General features: G+C 42.5%; 1 protein-coding gene across 1 annotated transcript in view; it reads left to right on the top strand.

Annotated features, from left to right (window-relative positions):
• LOC306658995 (guanylate cyclase soluble subunit beta-2-like) overlaps positions 1–12,134 on the top strand; it is a gene marked incomplete at its 3' end in the record, with an annotated part of 63,164 nt that continues 51,030 nt past the window's right edge. The window contains exons 1-2 of the mRNA XM_079136251.1: positions 1–115; positions 2,826–2,899. Coding sequence (XP_078992377.1) covers positions 113–115; positions 2,826–2,899 — 77 coding nt within the window. The 5' untranslated portion in view covers positions 1–112. The remainder of the gene's footprint in view (positions 116–2,825; positions 2,900–12,134) is intronic.

Raw genomic sequence — 12,134 nt, 5'->3', positions numbered from 1 at the left:
ACTGAATCCTCTATAAGACCAGCTGCTGGAGATGCCAATCCAGCTCAACTACCAGATTGGGAGCGTGAGCTCTGCTGTGATCTCTTGGGCCTGAAGATAAGTCAGTGGCGACATGGTAAGCTGCTCTCTGCCTCCTGTCTTCTGATTCCCCCTGGCTTCCATGTGGGAGTGTCTGTTGCTCAAGATGCATATGCTGTAAGAAGTGTGAGTATAAGCTTTTGGTCACTTTCCATGTGCCATGAGCTCATACCAATGATGTCATTTAACCCTAAGAGGAAGGAATCATTCTCATCCCCATTTTCCAGGTGAAATAACTGAAGGTGAGTGAGATTTGGTGAAGAGCCAGGGTCAAACGGCGAATAAGATTTGGGGTGAGCAATCAGCCCTCCTGGTCTGACGTGGGACCCATTTCTATATAACCCTACAATAGTCCTCCAGTTGAACAAGTGCTATTATTTCCAGTTTAGCTCATGAGCCAACTGGGCCCAGAGAGGCTAGGCAATTTACACAAAGACACACTGCTGTCAGGCACAGAGAGAGAAACCTATTTGTCTCCAGAGCCCAAGTTTCCACCAAGCTGCATGTCCTTCCTGGGCTCACTGAGGCTATATGACAATATGGCGCCTCATTTCCCAGCTCACAGATGGCAGGCCCAGTAAGTAGGCCTGGATACAGGATGTGGCAAGTCTTCTTTATAAGAGAAAGATCTAACTAACCCTTCACGTTTTCAGACATTCTAATATTTCTTTGGAGCACTGACATTTCTCAGGGATGCCACAGCTATGACCCATGTGGTCCCTGAAAGATTCAGGAAGCCACAGTCAATGAGAGACCCTGCCTGCTCAGTGATCTCATTGGTGCCAGGGCATTAGAGAGCTTCAGCCCCAGTTTGTGATTCTAGCTCATTTCAACACGGCCATGGAATGTCTACCGAGCATGGCCTGTCACCTGGGCATGAGCAGCAGGCTCAGAGGCCTCCTGCATCCCCTGGGCACACTATGTGTGACCAACCTATCAGCTGCTCTTTTTGCTCTCTCTCTGGAGCAAAGTCCCCTGATTTTAGTGGGAATGAGAAGGGCGCATTTATCATTTATCCTCAGAGATTGAGTGGGCTTCTCTATGACCTCTAAGCTTGAGAACCCCAGTGATTAGCTATGCCACCAGCTTCAGGGACTGTTGACTAGTCAGCAAAGACTAGTGCTGAATCATGCATCTCAATTACCCTAAATTCCTCAAACCCAGGTACATCATCCCATGTGGTTAGGACCCAGCTGCCACTCTGGGTCCCCATATTCCTCAGTTTCCTTTGTGGCTCACCAGGGGGCACAGAGTTACTTGGGCTTGGACTGCGGGCACAAGGCTTTCCTTTGGTCCAAGAATCTTTGCAGAGATAATTAGGATAAGAAATTACCATCTGTTAAAATTCTGGAAATATTTAAAAATGTTCCTGAGTTTGGACTTGTGGCTTCAGTTGAGAACTTATTTATTCAATAAGTATTTATTAAATACCTCCTAGGTACCTGGCATAATCTTGGTACTTTAGTCAAAATATAAATAAATGACACTTTCTTGCTGATCCCGAGGAGCTTTTAACTTAGCAAAGGATAGAAGAAGAATCCTTATCCATTCCAGAAGTGCTGCTGTGTTTGGGAAGGGTGACAGGCACTCTCTGTGAGCCTAAGGCAGCAGAACAAGGCACTAAATGCTAATACAGTTCAGAGGCATGCACTGAATGCCAGACTAGTGTGAACACACACAGAGGCCAAGATGGCATTGTGGTGGGAACCGGAAATACAGCCAAGGAGGACACATGCTCCTATTTCCAGAAAAGAGCTTCTAGAGTTTAGCATCCCCTTCCCCCACCCTGTTGGCACAGGGCTCTTTCTCTTTAAGAAATCCCTGTGCATGAAACTCCAATGGTATACCAAATACATGAACTAAACTCTATGCCTGATATTTATGGGACAGAATAATTCTTCACTTTGGGAAGAATTTTTTGGAAACTGAGCTCAACTGGTGCTTTCAAATATAATTTGATCACCCACAAGTCCTTCGGAGCCCCTGAACTGAGGGAGGTGGGTGACCTGCACAGGGCACGTGGCCCCTCGCTCAGCAGAGGCATTAATGGGTCCTCCCTTTTTTTCCTGATGGAAGAAGGAAGAGCACAGATACCTGAGTGAATCCAGAAAAAATACTGTTAACTCAGTGTTATCCCCCAAGCCTTCCAGGGGCTGGGGATTGAATCCGGGGCCTCACCCACTCTAGGCAAGTACTCTGCGCTGAGCTCCACTCCCAGCTCAGTCTTTCTTTCCTGTTGGATCCCCCCTCTATTCCCCGCCACTTTTCACTTTCTCTACACATGCACCCCAAGCTAGATTCATTTCTGTAAAGAAAAATATTCCTCCTCTCATTGCCTTTTTGGACTTGACCTGTGTGTGCCCAGACTCCTCCATGTCTAAACAAATACCTGCCTTGAACACCTGCGTTTCTCTGCTCTTCTTTCTAACCAACCAATTCCCAGTTCCAGAGAAGGCTGCAACGAGAGATAGCGCCTACTTCAACTTTCTCTAACAATAATCTGTTGGAAATTTAGTTCATATGTTTTCACCATGGAAACAACATTAGTGTTGGCCTGGGAGGGTTTCCTGAGCCGGGAAGGAGTAAGAAGGAATTACTATTGAGCAAATAAAGTCAAGAGAAACAAGGAAAAGGTATAATGGCTTTGCTCCTGGATGCCACTGCTGCAAAGATGCCATTAAGGTGTCTATGATTGCAGATTTCATGCTTCATTAAACACATTTCTTTCTTCTTGCTTTGTGTTCTAGTATGGATTTATCAACACTTGTCTGCAATCTCTCGTGATAGAGAAATTTGGTGAAGAGACATGGGAAAAATTGAAGTAAGTATATTAAAGGAAAGACAAAGCATTCTTGGAACAATAGGGTTTTGACAGTTACCGCTCTTTACATTTTTTTGATGGGAGAGGGTACTGGAGATTGATCTCAGGGGCACTCAACCACTGAGCCACATCCTCAATCCTATTTTGCATTTTATTTAGAGACAAGCTCTCACAGACTTGCCTAGCACCTCACGTTTGCTGAGGCTGGCTTTGAACTCACGATCCTCTTGCCTCAGCCTCCCGAGCGGCTGGGATTACAGGCAGTGCCACCACTCCAGGCTATAGCTCTTTATGCTTGATTAAGCCTGTTAGTTAAATAGGATTCATTATAATATCATCATGATTCTCAAAGAGATTCAGTTACTAGGGAGATGAATTCAAGTGTTTTGAACATATCAAGTTGAAAAAACTTAATAAATCATACCTGTGCTTAAGGATATCGTTGTCCATTCTTAAAATTAACCTTAAAACAGTTCCAATGTAAGTAATGCCAACATAATTCTCATTTGATCTCATGAGTGAACTCTCATTTGCTGTTTTTGGTCACAGAAGAGAAATCAGCTTTACCATTTCTAAAGCAGCCACTGGTCAGAAGAGGGGTGTCTCTTCTCAGTTTGGTCAGAATCATTCCTGAGGTCTTCTTTAGTTAATTCTTGGTCCTTCCTCCCAGCCTTCATCCAGTAATCCCTTGCTACTGTCGTTTACATCTCCAAGTAGTCCCCTGATTCCTGTATTCTTTTGCTCTCTGGTTGTTTTTTGGAGACTTCCAGCTTCATACTGTTACAGGTGGGGTTGAAAGGATCTAAGAAATCCCCTGGCCATATGAAGAGAAAGGAATATAAAAATATAGAAAGATGATTGGCTTCCCCAGTTAATCAATGACAGGCAAATCAAAGCAATTAGGTGTCACTCACTTTGCCTATTAAATCTCCAAAAATTTAAATGATAATGACCGATTGTGGTTAAGTTGCAAACAAAATGGATAATTGCTGGTGGTATTGTAAATCAGTGCAGCCCTTTTGGAAAGCAGTTGGACAACTAAAAACTATGAACATTATCAACTCCTGGGAGGTAGTAAGCCTGTTTTTGAGAACCTATTCTCTTGGAAGCACACACACTCATACACACACTCACACACACAGGTACACACATGCATATACATGCAAAAGGATATAGAGAGTCTTTCATTTCTAAATAATAAAAGAAAAACAGTCTTCAGTGATCCAAAACAGACCAAAGAACAAATGGAATGACTGAAGAAATACACATGACTGTCTGTGGTGGCAATTCACACAAACGAAACAAAAAGATGAAAACTAAGAGAAAGGCCAAAAGAATAACTAATAGTAATAGAATGATGAAATATTGAATTTTTTTACCCCTAATATCTATTTCCCCATTTTTTCCTATTTCTCAATTTTTCTGTTTTTTCTTGCTTTTGTAAAATAAAACAACTTAAAGTGCTTAATGCAAAATTTTCCTCTCCCCTACTTCCCCTCTTTTTCAAATAAAGTAAAACTGAGAATGTAGTGATCTTCCTAAAACCCTGTGGCTGCCTGGAGGCAGAGTCAGAAGGGTCTGCAGCCCTGGGCTCATGCCGGGCTAAGTCCTGACTGCCTGTTGTTAAAGAAAGGTAGTCCAGGACCATTTCCTCAGCGTCTCTGGGCAGTTTACTTATATTTGTACAAGTTTGGATGGGAAAAGGAGCTTCTGATCTCACTGAGGCAAGGAACACTCATTTCTGAATCTATCACTGACTAATTATGATTAGAGACCCTGGACTGGTGGGCCCTCGAGAGACTGTTTAGCCCAAATATTCATTTTAAAGGTGAGAAAACAGGCCTAGAGAAGTTAAACGATTTGGCCAAGACTGCACAGCCAAAGGCACAGGGCCAGGATGCATGGCAGTATCTTCAAGGGCTGCTTCTCCATCCCCTAAGCTGCCCTGGGGAGAGATACATTTGAAGACTTGGAGTTTTATAGCCATTATGTTATAAAGGGTAAACACAGAAGAGAGGAAGGAAAAGAACAGTGTTCTTATATTAGCATTTACTTTGGGCCAGTGCCTTCGATAAAGCTCAGCAAGAACACAGCAAGGCAAATTATTGTTTTGTTTTGCTAAGAAGGAGACTGAGTCCCAGAGCAGCCCTTGCTGGAGGCTGCACAGTGAGTGACAGGCCAGGGACACAAACCCAGGTCTGTGACCACAGATGCTTCTCTATCAGGCCAAACTGCCTGAGGAAAGGAAGCAGGACTGCTACAGAATGCATCTTCATATCTATCAAGTGTTTGGGTGAGTTAATAAGAACATCTCATTAAATATGCATTTATTGAGCTCCTATAGTATGCCTGGTGCTGTAATAAACATTGGAGGACTAAGAATCAAATAAGTTATTTGCCCTCATTTTTTAACTTTTTAAAAAATTTATTTTGATCTATTTTTAGCTGTAGAGGGGACAGCTGGGGATTGAGCCCAGGGCCTTATGCTTGCTATGAAAGCAAGTGCTCTGCCTCTGAGTTACATGCCCATGTGCACAAAGGTTACATATATACCTGGAACACAGGAATTAGGGCACTGAAGACCCACGTTTGATGTAACAGTGGGATCGTTCAGTCTGCCACAAACTGGACAGCCACTGCCCTTCTGCCTGCTGGAAAATCAATTGTCCCTACATAGGGGTCATCTGTCTCAAGAGGAGGAAGGAGAGGTGGTGAGTGTAGACAGGCTATGGGGTAGCGTTGCAAAGTGGTGGTGGGTGGAACCATTTTAGGAAATAGAACATCTGTATTTTCAGAAGTCACTGGACATAATTGTAAGTCCCTCGGAAGCTGTAGTTAGATTCTACAGGGGCTCTGGGGCTACAACTTTTGGGGTCAAAGCCCAGAATCTTCCCTCCTATCTGCATAACCCTGGCATGGCACTTAACCACTCGGTTTCCCAGTCATTTCATCATAAAAGAATACTAGAACTAGTTAGCCTCGTAGAAATTTTACAAGTGCTAAATTAAATCAGACCAAGCAGACACAAAAAATGCCCGGGGTAGGCACTCAACAGACTCCAACTGCTGTGGTGGAAACTGGGGTTTGTTGCTGGCTTATTCTCAAGATGTGGGTCCTTGGCAAGGGTTGGGGAGAGGTGGAGGGACAACAGGATGTGCATCCTACTGGATGGATCTGAGCCCTGGCTCTGCTGCTGGAGAACCGAGAATGTTGCCTCCATTCTCTACAGCTCTGATTCCTTGTGGATAAAAGGGGAATAATGTACCTCTCTCCTAGATCGAGGAGAGGATTGAGTGGAACAAGAACCGCGGAGGGAGTCAGTAAGCAGCATTCTCCCATCCTCCAATACATAGGTGCAAGATCAGGACCAGACGATACCTGACATTGATAGACACCATTTTTCTGCTGGGCAGGTATATTCTGCCTTCCGTCCTGAGGAAGCAGATGTCTCTCAAAGTCTTCTTTCCTCCATGCGCAGGGAGACCTGGCTTCCTGAGGTTTGCCTGATATATTGATGGATGGCTTTATCTCTGCTCATCTTTTCAAACTGATCTTTCTGATACCCAATGTGGGTCACCATCTAGTTCTCCTAGAGGGGCCCTCGAAGCCTCTGTGTGTGGGGGTTGTTTGTTGATTGATTTTTGACTCATGGACTGTACCATCTGATTTCCTGGTTAGGACTTTTGATCTCAGCTCAGCTGCCACTGACCAGAGTTAGTCCTGCCTAGGAGGAAGCCAAGGGCTCTGGAAAGAGCAGGAAATAGGTGAACACATAAAAGCAGTAAAGCAATAGTGTTTTCAACTTGCCTATGGCCAGCAGCTGAGATGGCAATTTGAGGCAAGTCTCTGGTCCTCTCCTACATTATCAAGCAGGTGTAGTGTGACCAGCTATCAGAATCCCGATTGGTTGAAGCATTCAGCTCACTGTTCCGAACCCAGGAAAAAAAGGCAGGTTTCCATGTGTGCATAGAGGGAAGCCACTTTTGCCTTTTTTGATCCTGGAAGTGGCTTCAGGGAAAGGATGGAATGCTGTCTCTTCCCACCATTAGAAGACAGGTGACTTAACATTCCCAGTGAGACAGAAGCCTGGAGTCCTCAAGAACTCCAAGGTAACAAAGAGCATTTGAACAAGGGGTACAAGCTTGTAAGGAATCAGGGAAACATGACAGAAGCAGAGGACCGAGCTGGGTCGTGTCCTGAGTCTGTGTGGCTAGCTTTTATCTCTTTAATTTTGAAGTATCTATTGAATTGAGTCTCAGAGGGGGTTTGTCCATATCTTAACGCTAGACACCTATGGCATTGCATTGGAAATGCATCTTTAAGCCAAAAGCCAAGCCTATCTTAAAGTCCAAACTGCTATAAAAATTGCATCATATTAGAACTCATTATTTTAAAAAAAGTGGAGTACAGAAAACTCAACTTATAAAACACAAATTAAGGCAAGATTATTTGCTGTGCAACAGGATTTGCTTCAGGCTACATTTAAATAACAAGTTCCCTAGTGCTTTTAAAATAGAATTTTTGCTAAAAAGGAAAACCCATCAATGCCTACACAAATTTGAAGAAGAAATGATTAAGTAAAATGAACTATGTCTCCAGACCTTATGACATAGATTTTATTTTATATGAAGCAATCAGAAACAGATGTTTCTTCTCCTTTGCCCACATTGTTGATTTCCCTCTCATAAAGTCTAGATTATAGATTTCTAATCATGAACAAGTCTTTTATAGCTTCCTGCCTAAAATCTTATCAAAACTTAAAAGCAAGAAGCAACTCATAGATTGGGAAGAGCAAGGTCTTTGGAATCCAATAAACCTTTAATTTTGCTTGGATCACTTATTAGCTATTTGTCTTGGGCAAGTTCACTTATTCAATCGATGCTTATTTAGCTCCTCGCAAGCAGAGTTCCAGTCACTGGGGATAGAAATGAAGGAAACAGATGAGGGAAGATCTCGGGGAATGTATTTCAATGTGGGGAACAGAAAGTAGAAAAGGAATAAGCGAATAAACAAAAGCCTGTCAAAGGCTATAAAAATAGAGACAATTTAATAGTGACTTGGGAGAGAAGAGGCTGCTTCCCTGAAGTGGTCAGAACATGTCTTTTTGCAAAGGTTATGTTTGAACTAAAGGGAAGGAAGGAGCCAGGCTTGAGTCAGGGAAGTATGTGTGTTCCAGGCAGAGAAAGCTGTCAAGTGCAAAGGACCTAGCTTGGTAAATCTGAGGCCCAGAAAATAATCCAGTGTGACTGGTGTATCACAGATAAAATGTCTGATAGGAGATGAAAGTGGAAAAGTTGTTGGGGACCAGAATTGTTATACTTGTAGAAGATGGGAAGCAGTTGAAATGTCATTGTAATCGCAGGGAATTGCTGAGGTCTCAGGTCTCCCTCATACATGGAGATAATCATGGTCCTCACCTGGTCCACTCAAGTGGACTGGGGTGGCTAAGAGGTGAGGCGGTTAGCATGTCTAGTGCTTTGAACTTAATCCAGGATCATGCTTGTAAGGATCAGCAGTCACTGTGTAAACCGAAGTATAAGACCCTAGTGTAAGGTTTCTGAGGACTCTCATGGAGCCTAGGAGCAGGAAGTACCGAGCAACTTGAGAGGAAACGAAAGGCCAGAGACTGCTACACCTCTGCGTCTGTCTTCATGCTTACTCTATTTTCCTGGTTGTCTTTGCACATCTCAGTTTGTTTCTTCCCAAGTTTTCTACATGCCCTTTTGATTCAAGAACTCACCATGATCTGATTGCTCACTTTTGAGTGTCTCCATTCCAGATGGCTGAGATAGAGGATTTGGCAGCGCACCCATGGTCAGGTGTCCTTTGCAGGACAGAAGAGGTTACAGGTGCAGCATCAGGGTTGGCGTATGTTCCCCATTGTAGAAACAAATGAATGGAGAAGGGATAAATAGTTGAGGGATTCAGGTGTGTATGAGTGGAATTGAATGAACGAATGGGAGCCAGGTGGATAACTGCTGAGCCTAAACCAGTTGATTTAGGAGGGAGGGGATGGGTCACATGGCTTCTCCCTGGGTCAGGCGGTCTTAACTGAGATTCATGGATGGGTGTGAGAGGGCCTGAGAATTTTCTGAAATCATCTATGAAAATGTGTATGTTTGTCTGGATGTATTTTCTGGGGAGAAGATCCACAGTATTGATCAGCATCCCTAAGAGGTTTATAAGTCAAAAAATTCAAGGACCCCTGCCTATGCATTCCTAGGATTTTTGGTTTTGCTAAATAGGGAGTGCTGTGAATATTCTGACATTTTGAAAAGCATCCTTTCAAGTACAATTGGTCCCCAACCTATGATGGTTTTTGACTTTACAGTGGTATGAAAAGTGCAGCCTCTCCTTCAGAAGGCTCTCTGACATTACAGTGGGACCCAAGCAACATGTGTCCAGGAGAATCTGGACTTCACGTGTTGAACTTGGCTCTTTTCCCAGGCTAGCAGCATTTGGCGTGATACTCTCTCATGATGTGGGGCAGCCCCCGGAAGCACAAGCCCCCAGTCAGTCCCTGGATTCTGAGGGTGGACAACCAGGGCTGGACTCTGCCGTGTACTGTACTCAGTAAATTTCATGAGCTACTCAGCACTTTATGATAAAATAGCCTTTGTGTTAGAGGAGTTTACCCAACTGTAGGGTGATTTAAGTGTTCTGAGCATGTTTAAGGTGGATGAGGCTAAGCATTAATGTTGGTGGGTTGGGTACATCAAGTGCATTTTTGATTTAACAATATTTTCAATTTACAGTAAGTTTATTGGGAAGCAATCCCACCACAAGTCGAGGAGCATTCCTATATTGAGAAAATAAGTGAGTCAGAACAAATCAGAATGGCTCTGATTCACCCTTTTGTCTGCTGAACCTTCTTTGCCCTATTGACTCACCAAATTTCTTACCCTTTCTTTGAAACTGAAAGTCCCCCTTTCCTCCACATCTTCTAGTCTTCCTCCAAATAAAGTCTAGTTTAAAAGTGCCTAAAAGCAGAGAGTATTATTTTTTAACTCTCACCTGAGAATGCTACCTGTCTCTCCACTCCTCCTTCATTCCTGGCTATAAATGGGTTTGCTGGTTTCATCTACCTGCCTCAAACCCTGGGCCATCGGAAGGCCCTAGGAATCAATTTGGCCAGAGTATTTTAACTGTAGGACCCAGCCTCTAAAAGATCATATTGAAACCTCCAAGAATGTATGCAAATTTAAAAATATGTTTCATTTTATAATATTACATATGTAAAGTAGAAACTTTATTTCTAATAAAAATCCTCAAAGGTTAAAGTTAGAGAAATATTTTTGTTTAGTGGGATTGTATGGAAGATAAGGTAAGCAAGAGTAGAAACAGGTGTTTTGATGTCTGAGGTTTATATCTTTAGATACCTTTCTTTAAAAATAGTATAAAACAGGGCCAGGCTCTGGGGCAGGCTCCTGTAATACCTGTCTCAAAATAAAAATAAAAAGGGCTGGGGACGTTGCTCAGTGGTAAAATGCCTCTGGGTTCAATCCCCAGGACCCCTCAACCCTGCAAAATATAAAACAGGGCTGGGCATGTAGCTTAGTGGTAGAGCACTAGCGTAGCATGTGTGAGGTACTGGGTCAACCCCAGTATGAAAAAAAAATGATGAACAGGAATTAGCTACAAAAGTGAGTTTTTACTTATTAGAATGAGGGAAAAAAATTAAAGCTGACAGATAACAGAAACACTAAAAGCTCAAGGAGAATATGTTTTTATTGTTACTGTCATTTCTTAACTAACTGACTCGCTTTAGTAATGTTTCTCTGCGTCTTTGGCTACATTTAGTTTCCTGTTCATATGACAATGATTTTATGTCATTTTCTATAAAGATAATAGAATGAATACTCCTCTAGCATGGTTGGATGGGAACTGTTTTAATTGTAGTTTATTTTTATTGATAACATAGACAAACTTCTTTGTTCTCAGCAGTTTCTTATGGAGGTGTTCTTCTTGCCTGGTGGCTGTCATGGGAGAACCTCAGCCCAGATCTCTCTCTACCTTCCACCCTCCTTCCCACCTCTAGGGCAAGTCCTCTGGGACCAGGTGGTCCCCACAAGGATTGTGCAGTCTCTCCTTCAGATGCCTCTCTTTGGAGGTTACATCAGGGTCTACATGCCAGTTGAGAATACCAGGGGCAGGGGCTGCTGGGGCTGGGTGCTGGGACACTCCAACCACAGGCACCCAAGACCACTGCCGAGACACGCAGGTAGCTCCCCAGGTTGAGATGGCCTGAGCTGGCCAGGGCTGGCCTGGCCGCTTCCTTCTTGTGCTGGAGACCTCAGATTCATTAGCATTCAAAGCAAATGTGACTCATTCTTGGTTTAAATTGGAAGTTCGCAAACATCTTGATCTTAGGAAACCTTCATACTCTTCAAGATTATTGAAGACTCCAAAGAGCTTTTGTTTATCTATTATTATTTAAAGTAATAGAAATTAAAACTGAAAAAAATTACAAATGGTTATTTGTTGTCATCCTAATTAATAATAATAAGCCTACTATGTGGTAGCACAAATAACATTTTAATGACAAGTGACTTTATTATCCCAATAAAAAATTAGCAAGAAAAAAAGAATGGCGTTACATTTTAAAAAATCTCCTTAATGTCTCTCTTAATAGAAAACAGCTGGATTCTTTTTTTTTTTTATCATTCTGTTGTGTTGTGTGGTTTTGGTTGAAATATATGAAGAATATGTAGAAGGAAGAACTTTAATACTCTTTTCAGATAATCATGGCAATTTTCTCTAAGGTTCACAATGTTTGAAAAGTGATAGTTTCTCAAAGGTTAGTTACAATGTTGAATCTGAAACTGTACCAATAACTTTCTTCATAGCATGTTATGCTACAATGCCTTGGTCTTCCTTACACTTTGAAATAAATCTTTTGCCTACACTTTGTTCCCTCATTAGGCATTGGGAAGCATTTTGTACTGTCATTCATTAATTAGGCACTAGCTCACCAAATTGGTCAATTCTTACAGGTGTCACTATTTGATATGAAAATCGCATTTGTCAATATCATCATCTTGATCTAAGAATGGAAGCTCATCAACTCACAGGAGCAGGTGCATGTTTTCCAAAGTTCTCATTTTATTTGAAAGCTTGAGTTTTATCATTGGCAGGCTCACTTTGTCCTCTCTCTCTTTTTGTTACTGGGGATTTAACCCAGGGGCACTCTACCATTGAGCTATATACATCCTTTTTCTCTTCTCTGTCTCCTTCT

Source organism: Sciurus vulgaris (assembly GCF_902686455.1).
Source record: "Sciurus vulgaris genome assembly, chromosome: 4".
Lineage (NCBI taxonomy): Eukaryota > Metazoa > Chordata > Mammalia > Rodentia > Sciuridae > Sciurus > Sciurus vulgaris.
The sequence above is the reverse complement of the archived record's forward strand: the minus strand, read 5'-3'. Positions and strand labels throughout refer to the sequence as shown.